The 22341-nt window shown below is 53.0% G+C and overlaps 7 protein-coding genes across 7 annotated transcripts; 5 read left to right on the top strand and 2 right to left on the bottom strand.

The window, feature by feature from the left end:
• Positions 1 to 669: 669 nt before the first annotated feature.
• On the top strand, positions 670 to 2533 carry ColSpa_12734 (uncharacterized protein; the record flags this gene model as incomplete). The annotated part of the gene is made up of 6 exons (XM_049278946.1): positions 670 to 999; positions 1106 to 1344; positions 1445 to 1751; positions 1813 to 1874; positions 1932 to 2262; positions 2348 to 2533. 6 exons carry the CDS (start codon positions 670 to 672, stop codon positions 2531 to 2533), a joined length of 1455 nt encoding a protein of 484 aa, XP_049134903.1.
• A 653-nt stretch (positions 2534 to 3186) lies between these two features.
• Positions 3187 to 5575, top strand: ColSpa_12733 (neutral ceramidase 2; the record flags this gene model as incomplete). The annotated part of the gene is made up of 2 exons (XM_049278945.1): positions 3187 to 4940; positions 4990 to 5575. The coding sequence occupies 2 exons, from the start codon at positions 3187 to 3189 to the stop codon at positions 5573 to 5575; spliced, it is 2340 nt and encodes a 779-aa protein (XP_049134902.1).
• Positions 5576 to 8129: 2554 nt separating this feature from the next.
• ColSpa_12732 (sterol 24-C-methyltransferase) lies at positions 8130 to 10190 on the top strand (the record flags this gene model as incomplete). The annotated part of the gene is made up of 3 exons (XM_049278944.1): positions 8130 to 8253; positions 8335 to 8410; positions 8474 to 10190. 3 exons carry the CDS (start codon positions 8130 to 8132, stop codon positions 10188 to 10190), a joined length of 1917 nt encoding a protein of 638 aa, XP_049134901.1.
• A 1037-nt stretch (positions 10191 to 11227) lies between these two features.
• On the bottom strand, positions 11228 to 11437 carry ColSpa_12731 (uncharacterized protein; the record flags this gene model as incomplete). Its single annotated transcript, XM_049278943.1, has 1 exon — positions 11228 to 11437. One exon carries the CDS (start codon positions 11435 to 11437, stop codon positions 11228 to 11230), a length of 210 nt encoding a protein of 69 aa, XP_049134900.1.
• Positions 11438 to 13384: 1947 nt separating this feature from the next.
• ColSpa_12730 (norsolorinic acid ketoreductase) lies at positions 13385 to 14028 on the top strand (the record flags this gene model as incomplete). The annotated part of the gene is made up of 2 exons (XM_049278942.1): positions 13385 to 13427; positions 13541 to 14028. The coding sequence occupies 2 exons, from the start codon at positions 13385 to 13387 to the stop codon at positions 14026 to 14028; spliced, it is 531 nt and encodes a 176-aa protein (XP_049134899.1).
• A 2267-nt stretch (positions 14029 to 16295) lies between these two features.
• ColSpa_12729 (uncharacterized protein) lies at positions 16296 to 17603 on the top strand (the record flags this gene model as incomplete). The annotated part of the gene is made up of 3 exons (XM_049278941.1): positions 16296 to 16375; positions 16578 to 16802; positions 16877 to 17603. 3 exons carry the CDS (start codon positions 16296 to 16298, stop codon positions 17601 to 17603), a joined length of 1032 nt encoding a protein of 343 aa, XP_049134898.1.
• A 3284-nt stretch (positions 17604 to 20887) lies between these two features.
• Positions 20888 to 21865, bottom strand: ColSpa_12728 (uncharacterized protein; the record flags this gene model as incomplete). Its single annotated transcript, XM_049278940.1, has 1 exon — positions 20888 to 21865. One exon carries the CDS (start codon positions 21863 to 21865, stop codon positions 20888 to 20890), a length of 978 nt encoding a protein of 325 aa, XP_049134897.1.
• Positions 21866 to 22341: the final 476 nt, after the last annotated feature.

Below are 22341 nucleotides of genomic sequence, written 5' to 3'. Positions count from 1 at the left end.
GACTCACAGATCTCTGCTCAATGGCCGAATATTGCCATGGTATTAACCAGTTTTGCGCACAAGGTCCTGGTCAAAGTCATGAGCAGCTTCATCGCATGCTACAACACATTCCCTGCCTTTCAGCCTCAGCTGATCATCATTGGGTTTCTAGGATACCATATCAGGTCTCAACAGTTTCAGATCTTTAATTCGTCGGCCATGATGCCATGCAAGCTATTGAAATAAAGTCAAAGTTAGCTCGTCTGCCCGTGTGTATTAGGGAAGACACAACATGTTGTGTGAGTGCCGAATGGAATGATCTGCACTCTTCATCTCACGAGGACTCTCTTAGTACCATTTTTCTAGTAAGCTAGTCTATTAAGAAATCTGTATACAGTCCAACTATTTCGATTGTCGATCGCTCCCCGTTTGGAAGTTAACTTTACTTTTGGTAGCTAAAGTGCGGAATCCCATGAGCAATTTTTCTTCCACTTCAACACATCTTCAAGAGAGAGACCTTTTTGAAGTGACGGAGAAGTCAGGAAGACCTTGGGGGAGAAGAAGCCCAACGCTCTGGTGCTAAGGTATAAAATGGAGCCTTTTCCATAACAATTGGTTCGCGGATTCTCTTGAAGTACACAGTTTTGCCCATCATCGTTCAGTCTTTGTGATCACATTTCCAACTCCACCATGCTCTCCAAGATCTCCCTCGCGGCTCTCGTGAGCACTCTGCTCTCTCCAGTCGCAGCAGGACCGATCAATACCAACGATCACACTCCTGTGAATAAACGAAGCCCACTTGGCATCAGTTTGCCTCCCCTCATTCCTTCTATCCCGGGCGTGACAGAGCCCTTGGGCTCTATTGCTCCTCCTCTTCCCATCCTTCAACTCCCCACGCCTCCCTTAGATAGCCCTCCTTTCACCGGTGCCAACATCAAGCCTAAGAAGATTGGATACTTCTGGACTGGAGCTGGAGATAACATCCACAAGGACTTTCTGCTTACTGCAAGTCTGGACGATGTATGATAGATCCCTTTGCTTTCCTCGCTTGTTTGCCCCTTTTACTTAGTTCTGAGCCCCAAGTTGTACTCTTGGAGATATGTGCTAATGGAACTTGGGATACCAGGACACTTTCGGTCAAATCGTTGCCCTCACTGATGTGCCGACGAGTGGAAACTCCCCTCACCATCTGGGGACCTCACACGATGGCAAGACCCTCATCGGTGGCGGTCTCCTGTCTCTCCTCAAGACCCAGGACACCGCCTTTTACTTCGACGTCTCCAACCCCTATGCGCCTAAGTTCAAGAAGTCTAACCGTGCTCTATTGAGTTCCGTCGTTGACGAGATCCGAGCCAAGCCAGAGGGGTTCGTTCGTTTTCTTCCCATTCATTGTACCTACTCTTAGCACCTCCTTCTCAAAGCCCTCTGCCAAAGACAAGCCCTACTGACACTCTGGTTCGACCAGTGGATTTTTCATCACCTACATGGGCAGTGCTGCAGGCACCTCACCTGGCCGCCTCGTCGAGACCAACGCTGATGGCGACATCACCCACGAGTGGCCCGAGGACGTCGCTGGGACGCTCAACATCTTGGGCGAGCAGTTTAGTCCGCACGGCCTTGCGGTCGACTTCAACAAGGGTATTATTCTGACTTCGGACTTTGTGGTGCCCCTAACCATTCTGAAGCCGACGCTGGGAATTCAGAAGGCGAGCACTCTGCGTCTGTGGAACTTGTCCGACAAGACCATCATTTCGACTATAACTATTCCTAATGTGAGTTACTACACTCGGTGGATTCACTCGAGATGTTCGGATGGCTTACATGATCCTTCAGGGGTTGGGTATTCAGGATGTCAAATTCATTCCTGGTAACCCCGAGAGCGCTGCCATCGCCACGTAAGTCTCCTCTTACCTTCTTTGATCGAACATGTATTAATCATCTGTATGTCACAGAGCTGTCGGATTAGGCCAGGTCTGGATCATCTATCCATTCCGCCGCGACTCGTCTGGCAAACAGGGCGTTGCCGAGCTGCTGTACGACCTGGGCCCCAAGGCAAAGGACTCGTTGGCCATTTACTCGGACATCACCGACGACGGCAAATTTGCCTACTTTACCATCACGCTGGGCAACCACGTCGCGGCGCTCGACATCTCGGACCTGAGCAATGTCAAGAGGCTCGATGACCCCAACGAAACGCAGCCTATTATCGGTCCTCACTACGTCAAGATTAGCCCTGATAAGAAGAACCTGCTCGTTACTGGGTACTTCGTGCAGGCCGGTGATGTGAGCTCCCTTCATTCCCTCCCATGAAATCCATTCATGGAGCGTCGTAGGGAAAAGTTACTAATCGGTACAATTTCAAATATAGATCTCGATCGTAAACACGCCGGGTGACTACAAGGGCCACTGGCTTGACATCCTCCCTGATGGAAGTCTGAGCTTTAACAGATCCATCGATTTTGAGAGTATCTTCAGCCGCGACCGTGGAGGCGCGCGACCTCACTCATCCGTCATATTCGACTTGACTGACCCCAAGAACCCCAAGTACTATTGAAGTCACGTCTTTGGAGCCACGGCTTACAGGTCACACCGGTTGACGCTCGATGAATGAAGGTGGAGGGAGGCTAGTGTGCGCTTCGGAAGGCGGGTTTAGTCGATGTGGCGTTCCTCAACTTCTTGATCATGGTCATTTCTGGTACTGCTATTTTCATATAATACACGAGTCTTATATTAAGAACCCTGGCGTCTTACACATGGAGTAGAAAGGTCTACAATCGCTCAGTGAATCGACTACTGAAGTGGAAGGCTCCTCCTATGTGCCACAATGTGAAAACGGGTCATGACCAGCCACTGAAAAGTGACAGTTGGGACACTAGAAAACAGGAAGCTGTAAAGGAATCTTGCACTGGCTGAATCTAAGGCGAGAATACGATACCAAAGACAAGAAAGTCATTGGGGATTGGTGTTCCACAAGGTGGCTGCGGCCGTGCACTAACAATTAATCACCTTGAGCATGCGTCATCCGCCCCTCCCTTGCAGAGGTCCGGCCGTTCTTTCCGTGTCGCACCTGCCTGGCCACACTCCTCGCGATGGCGTAGCGCTAACAAACACACTTCCATGTCCAGTGGCTCATCCTCACCATTTGCGCTTCAATTCTCCTACATGTCTTCTTAAAAAGAATCACTATTTCTCACAGGCGAGGACAACATGCCACCTGGACGGAGCGCCGAGAAGAGCCCCGCATTAGCGGCCGCGGCTCAAACAGCTTCCCCACCAAGCTCCCGGAGAGCTTTTGTTTGCTTAGTCGGCTTCGTCTTGACCCTTTTGGTTGTTTACGGACTTTACACGCCTAGCCGGAGTTTCTATGACACCGGAAAATGGTTCCCCGGAGCCTCCACTAATATCGCCGACATCGACGCAGATAATGACTTGTATCTCATCGGCGCTGGCCGCGCCGACATCACGGGCCCGGTCGTAGAAATCAACATGATGGGCTACGCAGACCCCAAACAGCTTGGCACCGGCCTCCGACAGAGGTTGTACGCCCGCGCTTTCATCGTCGGAAGTGTGGAAAGGCGCAACGACAGATTCATCTATGTTGTATTGGACACACAGTCGGGAGACACAGCTGTTCGGTATGGCGTCCTCCACGGGCTCGCCGAGCTGGGGTTCGATTACTCCATGTACGGACATCACAACCTGGCACTGACCGGAACACATTCTCACTCCGGTCCGGGTGCTTGGCTGAACTATCTACTACCCCAGATTACCAGTAAAGGCTTCGACAAGCAAAGCTATCAAGCCATTGTCGACGGCACGCTACTGGCAATACGGCGCGCTCACGAGAGCTTGGAGCCAGGGCACATCAGTATTGGCTCAACCAAGGTCACCGGCGCCAACATCAACCGCAGCTTGTATGCGTACATGGCTAATCCGGAAGAGGAGCGCGCCAAGTACAACATCAGTGCTCAGGAGGATGGGTCTGTTGAGAAAGACATGACCCTGCTGAAGTTCCAACGAGCTTCTGACGGCAAAAGCATTGGTGTGCTAACATGGTTTCCAACCCACGGCACCTCCATGCTTGGCAACAACACGCTCATCTCGGGAGACAACAAGGGCGTAGCGGCCTGGCTTTTTGAGAAGAGTGTGCGAGGGAACTCCCATGCGACTAAAGACTTCGTTGCTGGCTTCTCTCAGGCGAACATGGGGGATGTCAGTCCTAATGTGCTGGGCGCTTTCTGCGAGGACGGCTCTGGCGATCTGTGCGACTTCAAGACAAGTACTTGCAGCGACGGAAAGAGCCAGAAGTGCCATGCCAGAGGTCCATTCTTCCGGAAGAAGGACAATGGAGCCGCCTCGTGTTTTGAAATTGGCAAGAGACAGTACACCGCTGCCAAAAAACTATTTGACGACATGGGACCCAGCGCCCAGCGAGTCCGCGGCTCATGGGTCAGGTCATTCCACACCTTCCATAACATGTCGGAGTTTCAGTTCGAGCTGCCTAACGGGACAGAAGTACGGACCTGTCCTGCGGCATTGGGGTACTCTTTCGCAGCGGGGACGTCTGACGGCCCTGGTGCGTTTGACTTTACTCAACACGACTCAAACTCGTCGAACACGTCGCCCCTTTGGAAGGTCGTTGGCGGGTTGCTGAAGGCACCCACCCAGGATCAAATCGCCTGTCATGCTCCTAAACCGGTTCTGCTGGATGTCGGCGAGGTCTTCAACCCGTACCAGTGGACACCCAACATTGTGGATATCCAGGCATTCCGAGTTGGGCAATTGGTCATCATCGTTAGCCCTGGAGAGGCATCCACTATGGCAGGACGGCGATGGAAAGATGCCGTCAGACACGAGGCCGAGTCCCTGTTTGCCGATGAGGCTGGTGTCAAACCTGTGGTTGTAATTGGAGGGCCAGCAAACAGTTATACGCACTACATTACAACGCAACAGGAATACGGGTAAGCATTCGTTGTGCAGTTTGCCGTACGCGACTGACCAAAGTGGCAGAATACAACGATATGAGGGCGCCTCAACTCTATATGGACCCTATACGCTAGATGCATACATCAACCGAACTCTTCAATACCTACCCACTCTGAGTGCTTCTTTCACGAAGGGGCCACCTCCTCATGCCGGAGGCCCATACCCCCCCGACAACAGCAATCGATCTTTGAGTTTTATCACTGGCGTAGTGCGAGATGGAACGCCCGTCTTCCGCAGCTTTGGCGACGTCAAGACAGATGTGGACAAGAAGTACACTGTTGGAGATGTTGTGCGAGCCACCTTCGTCGGGGCTAACCCTCGCAACAATCTGCGCCTGGAGCAGAATTACGCTGTTGTCGAGAAACTGGTGATTGACAAGGGCGTCATCAAACAATGGAAACCAGTGCGGGACGACAACGACTGGAGTCTAATTTTCAACTGGAGACGGACGAGTGACATACTCGCCACGAGCGAAGTCGAGATTGTATGGGAGACGGAGAACGACGGTGAGCCAGGGACGTACCGGTTCCGCTACTATGGAGACTCCAAGTCGCTGGGTGGCAAGATCACGAGTTTTGAAGGAGTGAGTGGACAGTTCAGACTGTATTAAGCTTGAGCTGGTCAAACGTAGGCGTTGGTTCCGGCTTGGGTGCCTTTGAAAAGCGCGGTATGCCATCGGTCCCCAAAATCGAGACGGCCAGCGATGAACCTTGAATTGAATGGGGAGGAATTCTGTCCAATTGGTGTGACTCAAAGCACACCTTGGGTAACAAGAAATCAAGACAAGTATATTGTAATTTGCAAAGACGCTATACTACGCAAGGCCCACGCGGAGGCTTGGTTGGTGGTACAGATATAAGACCTCGTTTGGTGAAGCACCTCATCAAGCTGTTCCACTTGGCACAGTTTATGTAGGGCCCTATTGACTTTGTGCGGCGCTGTACAGAAGCTGGCACATCTGCCGTTGCAAAGGGAGATGTTGCCAGCATTGTAGTCGGATTCAAGCCAGGCGCCAGGCGTAGTCGGCTGGGGCGATGGCGCGGTCTGGCTCGCAGCCCGGCGAACAGGCTAGTTTGGAGGGAATGAGGAGAGGAAAAGGGCGATCGAGATTTGCATGGTGAGCAGGATGAACACAACTTAATGAGCGTTGCTCGCTTCAAGCTATCCAGTAGACGGCGGGAAGTATGCCTTTATCAAAGTTTTATAGATGACCCGTTGATCGGCAGTAATCTTTCGAAATACCAGACGAACACAAGGACAGCAAAGTCATTGAGCGGAGGAAACCTCATCCAGCGAAAGATCCGCCTCCTCAATTTAGCTAGTCTTGCACACGAACCCATCGGTCTTTCTGAGGTTCGAAAGTCTTCAAGACCCAGACGCACCAGTAACATGCTGGTTCTCGACGGTGGGATGAGCAAAGGTCCAACGGCACCATATGTCTGAAGTTTGTACTCGCAGCTTTTACGTTTGATAGATTGCGTTCATGTCATGCATGGTTGTTGGAAACTCCATCTATTAGAGTTTGAGAGGACTTTGACAACTGCCGTCAATTTCTGATTGGACGAATAGTCGACTAGGAACATCGAGAAGAAGTCGCAAACTTATCAACAAGACAACCATGCTGATTCAAAGGAGCTCAATTTGGATCAATGCATTGGGTTGCGGGTTTGTTTGCTCGGAGAGTTGAGCCGCCCAATTTCGCTAACCTTTGCGACGGCTATGTTGCAGAGGCACGTCTAGTTGTTGGGCTTCCCAGGCAGCTCAAGCATCTTGAAGAGGAGGAGACTCGCGACGGCCCCTTGCGAACAAGACTCATCGATTGCCAGAGAAAACCGAAACATAAAGGTAGGAACTCTCAACGACCTCGTGTAGTAACAAATCTTCTTCTGCTTGCAAGAACCTGGGTCCCCTACGCCACCATCCCGCGCCGGCTCCTGCCGAGACGGCCTTGACCTGGCACCCGACGCGCATGTCTTCGACTGTCACTAACTCCACACAATGTCTCTTGGCCAAACAGCCCGGTACTGTTTATCATCGCGTCAGTCTCCGCAAACGCAAAGCTGCCGCAACAAGGCTAGTCTGATTAGACGTCAGACCTACGGAAGATTCGCCGGCTTTTCACCTGCGATACGTCGGGCCTATCATGGCATGCAGAGCGTGGGGAAAGAGGTAGCTGTCGCAGCTTCATGCAGGGGCCAACTTTCCAGGTCTGGGGGGGCTTGTACGGGTGATGAGCTCCGCTACCAATAGCGGCATTTGCTGCAGCTATGTAGGAAGCGATTCCCCGCAGCTGGGCCCGCTCTGCTGGGAACCAACAGCCGGGCGCTTTTGCCCCCTTGCTGCAGCCGGCTGATTGAAGTTGAGGTGGTGTTCACGACATACGAGATGGATGGTTATTGAACCATCATCAAGACTTTGCATTCACTGCTTGCACTACCTGGAACTGATAGCATCAAAGACCAGAACTCACCCGCCAATTTCTCAAAGTATCCAATCCAAGGGCAACTTTGGCCGAGTTGACAAACTGTCTCATCTTGAACCGCCGGCGCCAATTGAGCATAACTAAGCTTCTGACCCTCCCGCCATACTTTTGTGTCAACGAATCACCTGCTGCCCATTGTGAAGTGAGCTTCATGGCAAAAAAAGGCCAACTCCCAGGGTCCCGTCAAGCTAAAAATCTACGCTACGCTCTCAATTGCCAATGGGACGGGGTAGGGGGTCTGCTAGTTTCGGGTTGCGCTGGATCCGAAACCAGAGAGCTTCGATCCCTGCCAACGGTCTGCCACATGGCCCTGTTCCGTCCCGCTCTCAGACGCAATCAACGTTTCCGGTCATTCTTTTGTTTCCATGACGGTTCTGTGACTTTTCCTTCCCTTCTTTCGTTCAGCCTTCTTTTTTTCCTCTTCCTTAGGCTTGGGATTTGTCTTTATTTTCTCGTGTAGATATTGTCATCGTCGCAACGGCATCAAGCTTCTCTCCAACTCTGACGCCAGATTCAAGCAGGGTATCAAGGCTAAACACGGACCCCATCGATCTCCCGTCGAATCTAGCCCCACTGCGGTCGACAATATTCTAACTTCGAGATCCGGCATTGTGTCTGGGCCGTCTCCTCGCCTTCCGGGCAACGTCTGCGATCCTGTTGCTACCCGGTGGTCTACATCGCCATGGTATCATCAATCTACATCCTTGTTGTAGCTGTGGTCGCCTACGGTGTCTACTCCTGCTTCACCGGCCTCCAGCGCAACATAGCCGAAGCGAAGAAGGTCGGCTTGCCATATGTCGTAACTCGTATGTGGAAACAATCAGCTTCCAGCTCCGTCCGGGCATAGACTGACCGTCCGAGTAAAGCTGCGTCGCCCTTCTCGATAGTATGGCAGCTCACCCATAAGTTCTGGATTCCCATCATCAAGACCTTTCCCAAGTCTTGGTGGGAAAACTGGCTCGAGTCAGTACTGCCTAACCCCGTCTGTCTATCAAGCTCGTGCTAATACAAACTGCTTGCGAGTAGTCTCCTCGTGCCGAACTGGTCCTACAACCAACTCCACAAACCATTTGCGCGCATCGGCGAGACCTTTATGATCGTGTCGCCCTTCCAAATCCTCATCGTGACCGACAGCGCCGAAGCCATCCACCAGATCACGCAACAGCGCGAGAAGTTCCCCAAGCTGGTCGAGTCGTACGCGATCCTGAAACAGTTTGGTGACAATGTCCTGACTACCGAGGGCGCCGTGTGGCGTATGCACCGAAAGGTCACCTCCGCCGCCTTCAACGAGAAGAACGCCGCCCTTGTCTTTGCCGAGTCCATCAAGCAGTCGCAGAGCATGATCCAAAAGTGGCTCGGCCCGGACGGAAAGAGCAGACAGACCGTCGAGACGCTGGATCACGATACCATGCGCCTGGCGCTCAACATCATCAGCTACGTCGGATTCGGCATGCGCCTGCTCTGGCCGGGGCAGGCACTCCCTGAGGGCACGGATCCGAAACTCACAAAGTACAGCTCGCTCGAGGCCTCCCATGGCCACACGATGAGCTTTGGCGATGCCCTTGCCGAGATGTTGGAACACATCCTGGTTCTGTTGCTGGTGCCGCACAAGATTCTGAAGATGCTTCCCTTCAAGTATACAAAGAAGGCGGTGGATTCGCACGATAATTACGTGCAGTACATTGACGAGCTGATGCAGGACAAGATCGAAGATCTGCAGAACGGCGACCACGGGGACGCCGGCATGGATCTCATGGGCCAGCTCGTGAGGTCAAAGTACGGTAACAGGGCGGCGAACAGCGGCGCCAACGGGGTCATGTCCAAGGGCAAGGAATCCAAGATCCCGCAGCTGTCCAAGTCGGAGATCTCGGGCAACGCTTTCATCATGCTTGTCGCGGGCCACGAGACGACGGCGAACGCGATGCACTTTGGGCTGATCGAGATCGCCTGCAATCCGGCGGTACAGAGGCAGCTCCAGAAGGATATCGACAGCATCTTTGGTGACACCGACCCGAGCGAGTGGAATTACGAGAGCACAGTGAACCCCATGCTTGCCTCGATGCTAGGCGCCTGTATGAACGAGACGCTGCGAATGACGCCGGCTGTGGTTGAGATCCCCAAGAAGGTGAACCCCGAGAGTGACGGCATCATCTCGCTCGACGGTGAGAAGTACGCCCTGCCCAAGGGGGCGCACATCTCCATTGTAGGCGTGGCGGCACACCGCAACCCGCGCAACTGGCCATCGAAGCCGAGCAAGGTCACAGGCGCTGACCACGACCTCGACGACTTCGCGCCGGAGCGGTGGTACCGCGCCAGCCTGAACGCGGCGCAGACCGAGGACAAGAGTGGCGACACGGAGGACTACGGCGGGTACAAGGGCTCAGACACGAGCGAGAAGATGTTTCGGCCGGTGCGGGGATCGTACGTCCCCTTTTCCGATGGCCCGCGGTCGTGCCTCGGGCGGCGCATCGCGCAGGTGGAGATCATTGCCGCCTTGTCGGTCGTGTTCCAGCGGTACAGCCTCGAGCTGGCAGTAGACGAGTGGGCGTCGGACGCCGAGGTCGAAGCCATGGGCCGGGCGGAGCGACAGAAGCTGTACAAGAAGGCACAGGACAAGTGTCGGGAGACGGTCAAGAAGGCAACAACCATGCTGACGCTGAAGCTGCCGCAAGGGATGAGTGTCCCGGTCCGGGTTGTGCCGAGAGGGGAGGAGAGGTTTGTCAACTTTGTTGATTCTGCTTAGACTATAGTATTAGCCGGCCAATGTTGGGGCCGCGGGAATCTTCGATTGTACAAGTACTGTTGGGCTGGACGGATTTATGGGAATACCCGGCGGGAACAAGGCGGTTTAGGTTGCTCGGTGTTTCCTGCATGGAACTGGACTTAGAATGACGACACATCTTACGCACGCTACGTTCAAGCCTCTCCAAGCCCCATGCCAGAAACGCTGCCTTGAGGCTGACGCTGAGAATGAACTATTGTTGAGAATTGTAAAATGAACTTCACCCTACTGTTCTTAGGATATATGCGAGAGCAACGTCTTGGACGTCGATCTATCCATCCAGATAAGTAAACCAGAGCTAGCGCATACACATGCGCTCCTATGTACGCACGCATGGATCGAGGTGCTTCAGTGCCGGTTAATTTGGGTTAGCATCATCCACCGAGACAAAAAATGGTAGATTCAAAGTGTTAGAAAGTACCAAGTGTCTAATTAACGAGCTAATGGCCATCCTTACCACCTGTGTGAGACCGGTGCAGCTAGTGGTGTGGTGATATTAGGACTTGCGTTGGTATTCAACACAGAGGAACAAGCTCAATCGTCATGGCCACGATGGTATAAGTATTCTACTTGTTGGTCTACATGTGGCCTTAATCCTCTCACCCACCCTGACTAATGACTACCATTAACCTGATCTCCACAGCCTTAGTTCCATTAGACCGCTTTCTGTTTGGTGCCATGGATGATGAGTTCTGCAGCTGGATGCCTGGGGCGAGAGCGGGATAGGCCATGCCGATGCCTTCCTTGCTAACATCCCCACTAGGGCCATCATCGCTTCGAAGCCTTGGGGATGGTTTTCCCTCTGTGTTGCACGTGTCTGCTCCCTCTGTCCCATTGATCTGTGTGTGCTTCCCGCCAAGCCTTCGTCCCAAACCCTTCCTCTTTGGGTTATTCCCTGATCCTTCCCTCCGGCTCGTTGTTCATTGTTGGTTCTCTGTTCTCGCCCCTGACCTCCGCTTCTTTGTCGTCCGTGATAATAAGGAGACAGGCTCTTCGTCTCAGAGAGGGGGGTCATCGGAGCGCTTTCCGTCGTTCTGCGCAGCCTCCGGACCTTTGGCCGTAGCGCCCGGTTCTTTGAATTCTTCAAGGGCAGCGATTCCAGCTACCTTGGTGACGGTGCCGACGACTGAACTGATGTCGCCTGAGTGGTTCAGCACCCATTGGCCAGCAGAACTGACACCGTCGACGAGGCTACTCCAGAAACCCATTTTTCGTGTAAAAGGTAAAACGTTTTTTTTCGTGAAGTTACAAAGGATATTATGGCAGTAATAACTGTTGCGAGGACACCTCATGACTATGTAAGCGAGCAGGAAAGGAGGCGTTATATAGTTCTCCTTGCCTGATCGGACGTCTACCAACTCCCGATTTCCTTACTCGATAGCTGCTATCAGCAGCGTTTTTGCGGCTAGCTGGGCTTTAAAACTCTATGCAAGCAGCGTAAATGGAATCCGGAAAAGAACTCATACGATCAGCTAGGCAGAACAATGACTGTTATCCAGTAGCAGCTGCTTTTCGGTGGCTTCAAATCTTACTCTGCAGCCGCTTCATACGAATTCGGATAGATGAACATTCGTAAACGAGGCCAATAGATGCGTCGACTGGTGAGACCTATTATAATAGTATAATCAACTATAAGCTACTCCGGTCTCTGTCTACATACAGCAACCAGCCACATCGTACGAGTTTTATTGTAGTATGTGTGACATGATTTTGATAAGGTAGCCTGACTAAATAGAACTACTGCTGTGAGTAGAATCTTATCGCTTGAAGCCTAGAAAGCTGTTTAGCTGGACTGCTGCAGTGCCGCTAGACCCGTTGCATCAAAATGTAAGCTACCCCAGCCAAGACGAGGATGTTCGACAACCAACTTTCAGCTGTCCCGGTTTCGGTCGCTAGCGGGATCAACGTCTCGGCTGGTCGGCCTAATCACACCCCGACATTGAACACACTTGTACTTTGTATTTCAACGTCAACTCTTAAACTGAACGTTGAAGTCAAAGAATATACAATATTGAATCCTCTCGCTAACGATAATTGTCTTCTTTATCTAATGTGTAAAGACTATGGGTGCGGCAGGTTGGAGCTGATACACCCTGTTATTGTAGCTCACAGATATACATTATTGAAACAGCTCAGATTGACAAGGGTTGTTATACTTATACTCATAGTTAATGACTTTACCGATTTTCTTATGTCGTTGTCCATCTAAGAACCTTTACAGGCTATGAGGGTCAATCCGCTGGAGGAACTCCTGAGTAAACGAGCTGAGTTCTTCAAACAGCTGGCCGAAACCTAGCTTAGAGCTGCTCATCACGGTGTGGATATATTGTGACTTGGTCTTGCTTGTGCGATCTGGCTTGGCTCGAGGAGAGTCCCATCCATGGTTTTCGCCATAAATACGTCGGCTCGGTCTAGCTCCGACTAAAATGTTGTCAAGGGTTCATGTCCTCGGTACAGATGAGAAGTACTGAGGATAACAGGCGGAAAGAAGAGAGACGAAAGCTTGGCGACTGTGCATCCTCAAATTGTTGCGATGCCTGTATGGCCTCGAAATCTCGCCCTTGCCGCGCAACTCCAAGCCCAGTTCCAAGTCAGTGTGCTGATACTGCATGGTGCCGCATCGTGTTGCTAGGACGGCAAAATGTATGGCTTATTGCCATCGCATAAAGGACATTAGTGTTGGTATTACAGGGATACCGAACAAGTACAGATTTAGGTATCGCAAAGGGCCACGATATCGTAGATCTGCAAAGGTGGTTGTATTAGGTTACGGAAAAGAAGTAAAGCTAAGGGTAATAATCAAAAAGATATTGCTAGCTAAGCTAGCAAATCCTTAATTGCCTCACCTCGGCTGTCTTTGCCGAAACACCTGCCTTGCCTGGTTAGGATGCGTTGGTCGTGAGACAGACGAGCAGCATGCTTGAAGCGCAGTACGAGCGAGCTCCTATCTATTGACCCCACTGTTGCTTAGAAATGCGAACTGCCAAAGTGAAAGATACCATGCTCTGGCCATGACTACATCAGCTACTACTTGCCATCCCGATTCTGGTTGGGATTCACAAATCGTTGCTATCAAACTCTGCCCAGCTTGACGCCTTACGCCCGTACACCGTCTCGACGAAGTTTACTCCAACTCCCTTAGTGCTTTCTACAAGATGGCTACCTCAACTGTGGTTCTGGTTACCGGTGTCAATAAAGGTGCGTCTCATCTTCCTCGGTCTGGGATGAAGGACGATGAGCAGATGTGCCAGCGGAGCAGGCCGAAATTTCAACATGTCCGAGATGCATCTTACGACTGACCACGCTTCTAGGTATCGGCAGGGGACTTGTCGAGCAGTACCTCTCCCGGCCAAATCACACCGTCATCGGCAGTGTCCGGGACAGCAAGGCCCCGGCGGCACAGGAGCTCAAGAGCCTGCCCACAGCCGAGGGCTCCCAGCTTATCCTCGTCAGCATCGAGAGCACTTCACCTACCGACCCACAGCAGGCGGTCAAGGACATCGAGGCGGCCGGCATCAACCACGTGGATGTCGTGATTGCCAATGCCGGCTTCTCGCCCGCACCTGCCCCCCCCGATGTTGTCAACATCCAGGATCTGATCGACTCCCTCCAGGTCAACACCGTTGCTCCTGTTCGGCTCTTCCAGGCCGTCAAGCCTCTGCTCGAAAAGTCCAGCTCGCCCAAGTGGGTGTCCGTATCGAGTGCCGCTGCCTCTATTACCAATCTTGAGGTCCACAAGGCTGCGTTCGTCAGCGCCTATGGTATTGCCAAGGCCGGTCAAGACTGGTTCACTGTGTGAGCGACTTCCCCTGAGCTCTGGAGAATATTTGAGCCACAAAGTGACTGACCTTCGCATCAGCGCGGTGCATTCCGGAAACAAGAATCTCATCGCGTTCGCCATCCACCCCGGGTACGTACACAGAGCTCTCAACGTCAACACATGAAGCAAGAGAAACACAAGATACTGACATGCCTAAAAGCCTGGTCCAAACAGAAATGGGCAACGCCGGTGCCCGCTCAATGGGAATGGAGCAAGCTCCCCATACCATCGAGGAGAGTGCCACCAAGACCATCGATTTGGTAAGGTCCCCCCGTTCAACAGCATTGCACACCGCGGGGCTGTGGGTAGCTAATTCAGTGCCAGATCGAGAAAGCGACCCGCGAAACCACTTCGGGCAAGTTCATTAACGTCATTGATGGCTCCGAGGTCCCTTGGTAGTTTGAAAGTGCGCGAACTGGCAGCGGTCCTTTCCCGAAGGGCCCAGCGTCTCAGCTTCGAAGGAACATGGTATATTGGGAGCCAATCGGGCCAACTCTGGAAGCGTAGACAGGCAATGCACTTGTTGCGATGCAAATGTAGATTATGGCGGGGCTCGCTTTTGCAGAAGAGAAGAACGTGCGCCTAGTCATCAAGAATCCAGGCCACGAGTATGAGAACACACCTGCCTCCTTCTTCCCTTTCAATGCCGGATTTTACTAAGGGGGGGGGGGGGGGGGGAATGCCACACTTGGAAACATGACTGGTACAAAACAAAGCGTGTTATAGACTACGACCCAGGCGAAGACGATACGGGTCACAGCCGATGCCCCGAACTCTTTTATCTTTGGCACTTTCGACTTGGAGGCCGTGATGGCGAAGGGGCGAGGCTGGCGAAAGTGTGAGTAACCGAGCTGATATGTTGATGCTAGATGCCTAGACTACCGGGATTCATCACTGCAACAGGTTCGTGAGATCTATAAAGTGGAGCTGATCGGCAACGTTTCAAAGTAGAGGATACTTCCTTTGTGTTTGGTCTCTATTGCTGTTGCTTTTATATGTCCGCTGCGCGGCAAGCAATCGCTCAATGACTCCAATGTGGTCATCCTCGATAGCTACCTGTAGAGCTGGAAAGGTGTTTTCTCGAACGCATACTTGCTGGAAACTTCGGGTAGAACGCCGAGCATTTCTGCGTCGCTCGTTGTCGCAAAGCCCTGCATACTCTTCTTTTTCTTACATGTGTCATGTCTCCTATCAGAACCATACAAAAGGCAAACAACAGCAAAAGAGCAAAGATCAAGTCTCGAGGTGAACGGCTGTAGGAGCTGTGGTCAATCTGATTGGGTTACTCGTATTATTGTCGTCTACTTCTATTGGGATCCTGGCTTCTGGCATGATCCTGCCCTGAGAGGCTGGGGGCCAAATCACACATCGCCAGTGGAAGTTGGAGCGAGCACGTGATTGGACAGATGGAAGACGTCGAAGGTATGTTTTGGTTGTCCCGACAGCTGGACGTGTTGATCGCGAGTGGAAAGTGTTGGCGGACATCGCGTTCGATAGACTCGCGTGTGGTTCTTCTGATGAGCAACAGGCCACGTGTTCGCGCAAAGCTCGCATCATCCCAGTTCCCCCGAACGGCCCCTTGATGGCCTCGATTGTAATATTGCCTTCGTCGCGGGAGATCATCAAACAGTCGCGCGCAGAGGCCAGCAACTAAACCGTTTGTTTACATGCCTTACCACATTCGGACAGCTCGAGTGGGTCCGTCTCGTCCCGGTCGTCATCCGTGGCCAGTGCTTTTCCATGTCTGCTGCTCCCGGGGGGGAAGGGGAAATGGCGCTAAACCAGTCGCAATGTCCCCAGTGCCGAGCTCAGTCTCACAGCGCACTTGCCGCTGCAGCAATCGCCAGTCACTGTGAGGTAACTGCCCATCTCCCCCCATCTCGTGCTGCCTCCCCCCCCCCAATCCCACTGCGTCACTTCCCCTTCCATTAACCACAACACCCGGAGACCCGCTGTCGAAGACGGACAGAGGACCAAAAAAAAAACATAAACAACCCGACAACGCTTCGACCATCTCACCTTGTCGACCCCCCTTACAACCTAGCTCAGCCCAGCTTATCACCATCAATCTGCCCCTCCCACCATCGCCTTTGAGCATATTCCAAGCCGAAGCACTATCTGCCCTGCATTCGTTGCAATTACTCTACGAGAGAATCTCTTGCATTGCACATTTAACGTCGCCGCCTCTGCGCGATTCTTCTGATACCCATTTCAATTAACTTTCCCTCTGTTTGAACGACCAAACCATGTCGGGCGCAAACTCGTGGTTGGCGAGGCAGCGCAAGAGCGACCTCGTCGAGCTTGCCGAACTGACCGGACTCACTGGGTATGTTTTCACTTTCGTTTGCCTTTGGTTTCCCGTATCTTTCGCGAGCTCTGTGCTGTTGCGCAAGTCGCATTTGACCTTACGCAGCGCCGTTGTCGCGTTCGCTGCGAGCGCTGCCAAGCACATCCGAGTCGCGTCGAGCTGTCGCAGAGGGGCCTACGATTCTCTTCGGACCACGATACTAACGACGCGCTCCTTTCAGTTACGAGAACCAGAAGAAGGCCGACCTGGAAGTCACTCTTGATGAGTACCTCGCCGAGAACGCGACGCAGTTCTCCCACAACCCTAAGCTCGCGCCTTACTACAACAGCCGCGCCAAGGCAGCCGGTTCGCCCGTCAAGAGAGAGGCTCCCCTGACCGACCTCGTGAGGTCGACAACGCGCCGCAGGGCGACGAGAGTTATCGAAGAGATCCAACCCGAGCCCGAGTAAGTAATCTCTTCAAATTTCCCCGCGATGCGTTGCGGAGTCGCCCCTCAGTCGCGACTAACACGCGTCGCAGAGCCGAGTCATCATCACCAAGCCCGGAGCCTGCCCTCTCCACCGCCCTGGCGACGCGCACTCCTGCGCGTAACCTATCTCTCGCGAGCCGCATCCCTCTGCCCGCGACGCCCGCCGATGTCGCTGAGGCCGTCGACCGCCATACCGTTGCGGTGCGCGAGCGCGTCACGGAGCTCTACGACCAGTCGGGTATCCAGGAGGGCACCCAAGCCGTGCGCTCGTCCCTGTCGACAGTCACCTCGGTACTCTTCACAGTTGCCGCGTTCGAGGCGTGGAACCTGAGAGCCGAGGTCCTACCCCTTCGTTACGCTTTTACTATCCCCGCAATCCCTGCCCTGGGCACCAACTTCTACCCCGTCTATGTGCCTGACGCGTTCCTGTTTGTGACTTCTTCCTTCTGGTCGCCCGTCACACTGTGGACGCTCACCTCGGTTCTCATCCCATCCTTGTTCGGTTACTTCTACAACCTGAGTGCCGCGAGCCATCCCCAGCCTCGGGGCCGCAAGAGCTCGACGGTTGAGTACAATGTCGACCCCCTAGTGTTCAGCATTGTCAAGGCCCTGATCTCATTCGTCGTCTACGGCCAGAAGGTCACTTTCGGCGGATGGATCAACGAGAACTCCATCGACCGCATCAACAGCGCTCTATACGGCGAGTGGAAGGGCATCCTGACGGGTGCTGCCATTACCGCCCTGGTGAGCCTCTACGACGCCGTTTTGAAGAAATAAGAACATTCTCCAAGACACAATTGTCGCTCGGGGCCGGGAAGGTCTATCGGAGGGTTGGCCAGTGCAGGTCCCACGGAAACCTGGTCGGCTAAAGCCGCTTCCTCGTTGGGATTGCTTGCAAGTGTGCATGACCGTTGACGCGTATCTTCATTTTTTCTCATCACTCGAGGGCGGCGTTCTTGGCGTTACATCGGCGTCGCGCGTGGCTCTTCGACTGATACCTCTTTAGTCCTTTGTTGGGATTCTGTGACAATGACACCCGAAGTCGTATCTAGGGTCTGAGATAGGCCCTTTAGCCGGATTCGTTGTCTTTCTGTCTGTGTTGTGACGGCTACTATATATGCTCCTGCTGAGTTCTGGAATGGTTTGTGGTTCGTGGGTTTGGTTCCGCTGTAGCTTCTCCTATCGATGGTGCAGTTGATTTACAACGTCATGGATATCGGCGGGCGGGTGCCAGAGTTTCATTGCAATGGGACATTGAAGGTGTTTCTCGATCCGATTCTCGGAAGTAGGCCGCTGAGCCTATTGAGAGTACTGTCAGAAAGTCACGAGAGATGATGCCCAGAAATATATTGCCTTTAAAGTTCTGCATGAAGCTGTCTCGGCCTTATGGTGAATAAATCTACCCCGCGAGTCCTTTCAATCTTGTCTTGGCTTGCGTCTATGCTTCAATGATAGCTGAAGGCAACCTGTGTAAGCCGGGCCAAGACTGTGAAACGGAGCTGAACGTCACATCATTGTATAACGAAAAGGAACATTCAACAACACACACGTAAAGGCTTGCTGTTCCAGGAGGGGGGCACACGCCTTTGGTATTGAACAAAAATAGAGAGAATGGTGATGTTTGTCTGTCCTTTCAGCAGGGCAGGATCAAGATGGACCCTTACGTGTATCTATGGTTGACAAGAAGCCATCTCGGGATGTTGTCCTAGCCATGTGTTTCTGCCATCATGACGAGGAAAGTTTGCCACCCTGCTTGTATCCCATGCGCAACGCGTCCGGATTGCTTGAGGCCCGTTAACGAGGCTTTTGCAGGCCTGACTAGTATATTGCAGATGCAAACAGGACAAATTGTTGATGTGTCAGACCAAAGTCGAATCAGCCTTGGACAAAATAACGTCCGACCCTAGGTTATACGGTGGACTGGGGACAATACCAACAGAGAGGGAGATTTAGGCAAGTAGCCAATGCTTCCAACTCTTTTACTTGGGCTTGTGTGTCAAAACCTTCGAGATAGACCTCTCCGAACCGCCATTTGGCCAGGGCGATTACGAAACAGCGACAGGAAGGCCTGCGATCAGTAAGAATATATAAAGAGCCTTTACCTCCTCCTTCTATCTGTTGGATCCCACAACCTGTGACTCTGCTCATACACTCGGTGCTTCGGCGGCCGAGCCAAGTGAGGCGCAAACCTTTGACCATTGGACAGGAGCATAGAGCATGAAGGAGACAGGTGTCGTCTCTTTCCTTCGTCACTGGGCTTTCCCGTCGGCGTCCGAACCGTACGTGTCACGCCGTGAATACGAACGGAGAGATGCGGGACGAAGATCAAAGGCTTGGGTAATCGTGAGGCTTCAGGGGCCCAGCCTGATGCAGAACATAGGGGTGCATGTCGCAAGACAACTGTGTTTGGTGTAACTTTTGTGATTTTGGCTACCGGCGGGCGCACTTGTTATGTATTTATATGCAAGTCTAGTTGCCTATTTTGTGTGATGGTTACGATTGGGACGAAACAGGCGCATGTTCGGACAGCTTGGTGAACCCCAACAATCCCTTCTTTGGGATGACGGCTGATTTTTCATACAGGACGCCTCTCTCCTCCCTTGTATTCAGAGATGAGCTACTAGAGGTTAAATTGCCAGTAGTGTGAGTACAGAGAACATTCCACAAACGAGCTGCTCTGACAATCGCGCAAAACCCGCCAAATATGCTCTCAAAAAGATTTTCCTGACGTTCAGCAACCAGCCGACTGAATTCTTAGGAACCAGCAAGCCCTTCCTTGATCTGCTGTGGTTTTTGTTTGCGTTCAGCTGGAAGCTTTGCGAACCGAGGGCGGGAACCTCACAACCAAGAGACTTGGGACGAGCATCGAGGAACCTTAACGGCAACTGGCAGGGAGTGCTGTTGCTGCTGTCCTGTGATGGGTATATACATATGGCGTAGAAAGACTAACCCTCCTGGTCCTTTCGAAATCCAGATCACAAGTCCTGGCGACAACTGTGCACCACTCAGTGAGCCATGCCAAATTCCAGGGGTTTACAGTTGTTTTTTGTTGAAATCGACACAGCCGCAGTGATTGAGTGACCACGTTTGTATGAGGCGGTCCCCTGGGTTGTACGCACTCACCGCAATGCTGACTTGCCTCCGTCATTTACATGATATCGTTATAAGTCCAGGGGCAACTATAAGCCCTGTGGACTCCTCAAAAGGTGGCTTGCTCTGCCAACCTTCTGAGCCGTTGGGTAAACTCCAAGCCTGGAAAGACGGAGATGAGGTAACGAGCCTCTAGAGGTGTGAATACAGCCCAGGAGAGGCCGCGAAGGCCAGAGTCTAGGAAAGCATGCAAGAGCTCTGCGCTGTCCACCACATCGCGTAGAGGTCCATCCCGATGTACCGCAGAGCATCGAAAGAGGCGATGACTTGCCTGCCCCTCACCCTCGACTCGTGGAACTCGGCCTCTGGCCGAGCAGAATGACGCCGGCCATGCCATAGGGCCGAATGGGTCCCCGGTATCTGAGACATGGGAGGACGTTTCCATCCAACGAAACTATTCCAGGCTCCACAGTCCGCATGTGTCCCGCATTACGTCATAGCCGTGGACTTCTTCAATTGACCGCATCAGTCGTGTATGGGGTAAAGACACAGAAATCGATGGGAGGGGTTTTTGAGCAGAAAAGAGTCAAAGTATGGATGCTTATGATAGTGTTTTCTAGCTGTAGTTCAAGACGCAGCAGCATCGATGCCGTAGCTTCCTGATATCTTCTCATCTATGCATGCTAGTCTTTGTCTGCTGCTTCTTCGTGGATCCATAATCTCAGGTCGCAGAAGAGCGACTCTCTCATTTCTCGCCTCCATCTCTTGTGTCTCTGATGTCTCGTTTATCCAATTCAACGCCGTCCCATGTAATAATACAACTCTCGTCCTACGTGTCTCTCTTTTCCCGTTTCAACTCCTTGCCGCACGATCGAAGCAGCCCGTAGGTGCCGTCGTGTCTTAATCATACAAAAGTCAATCGCGATGCTCAAAGCAAAGAAAAACGCCAATCAAGTCAAAACACACAGCACTTAGTTGTGCGATTTGACAGGCTTGGAGGCGTGTCGGCCGCATCGGTGCGGGTGCTTCGGGGACTTGATGTAGCAAGTGTCGGACGCTTCCGCGGCAGCCTTGGAACCGTACTTCTGGGTGATGGAGCAGTACTCGAGGTTGGGCCCCATCCACTCGCGTAGGTGACGATGCAGCTCACAACGAGAGATTCCACACTTGCGACAGTAGACCTGGCCCTTGACGCGCATGCGCTCGAGGGCGTGGGCGTGCTCCTGGAAGGCCTCGGCAGGAGGAGCCGCGGACTCGTGGTAGATGAGGGGACCAGCGAACCGCCAGGCCCACTCGAGATCGTTGGGTCCGTTGCGACGGGACGACAACGGCACAGAGCCGTGCATACGGCGGTGGATGTTGTAGAAGTGGCTGTTCGTCAGGCCGAAACAGGTGCTGTCGATGGGATCGAGGTGGTCGAAAATGGCGTAATGCAGCTCGGCGGGGAGGTCGAAGATGTCCATGCGCGCCGAGGGTCGGTGGATGCGGGCTGGCGGCTCGTAGTCCGTGACAGAGTAGGAACGGCGCGGGGGCGGGAGAGGTGGCCGGCGGGCGATAGGGGCATGAGGAAGTTGCTTCATCTCTTCGATTGCGAGTTCGGACTGCTCGGGTACAGAAGCGATAGCGTGTCTCTCGACAGCTTCGTGCTGAGTAGCGTGGGGAGGAGCGGGATAAGGGGAGGCGTTGAGCGCCGGGCTTCCCTGAGCTGATGTCACGGGAGAGTCGGTGATAGACCAGCCGCGGCGGGGTGTGCGCCAGCCTGCACGCTTCTTGCTCAGCTCGTCGATCATGGCCTGGCGTTCCTCGCGGGTCATCATCTTGTTCTCCTGACGAGATGCGAGATTGGTTGCGAGGAGCAGACGAGCAACAGAGGCTACGTGGTCGGCGGAATCCTGGGACTCCTGGATGTGCCCGTTCTGGGCGAGGCCCGAGGGGAGTACTTCAACCATCGTGGAGGGGGAAAGAGAGTTCTTGTGCAACGGCGGGTGGTGTTTTGTTGGGTTGTCGAAGGCCCGAGCTGGGCTATTATCTGACGATGAGTGTGTTGTGTGGTGTAGGCGAGCGGGTTTGAAGAGCAACCAACGACGTGGAGAACGCCAGGCGGTCTCGTGAGATGAGAAGGGGATTCGTTCCCTAGACGGATGGATTCACCTGCGTGTGTGGTGGTGAAGTGGAATGATCTCGAGCTCCCAGCTTTGCGAGTCAAGATGTGTCGGTTCAAGTGATGTCGATGGTGCGGCTGGGAGGACCAAGGTCGGATAGCAGTATTCTTCTTTGTGAGTGGGCAAGCCTCAATAGCAAGTTCATGAGGCGAGAAACGGCTGATGAGGATGGAGCCGGGAGAGGCTCGCTAGATATATAATGGGACGCCAAAGGCAACAAAAAGTGACAGGACCCCGATGAGGTGGTCTCGAGTGCCGATCGG

This window comes from Colletotrichum spaethianum (assembly GCF_022836535.1).
Source record: "Colletotrichum spaethianum MAFF 239500 DNA, contig71, whole genome shotgun sequence".
NCBI classification, from domain to species: domain Eukaryota; kingdom Fungi; phylum Ascomycota; class Sordariomycetes; order Glomerellales; family Glomerellaceae; genus Colletotrichum; species Colletotrichum spaethianum.
This window is presented reverse-complemented; position numbering and strand designations above follow the sequence as displayed.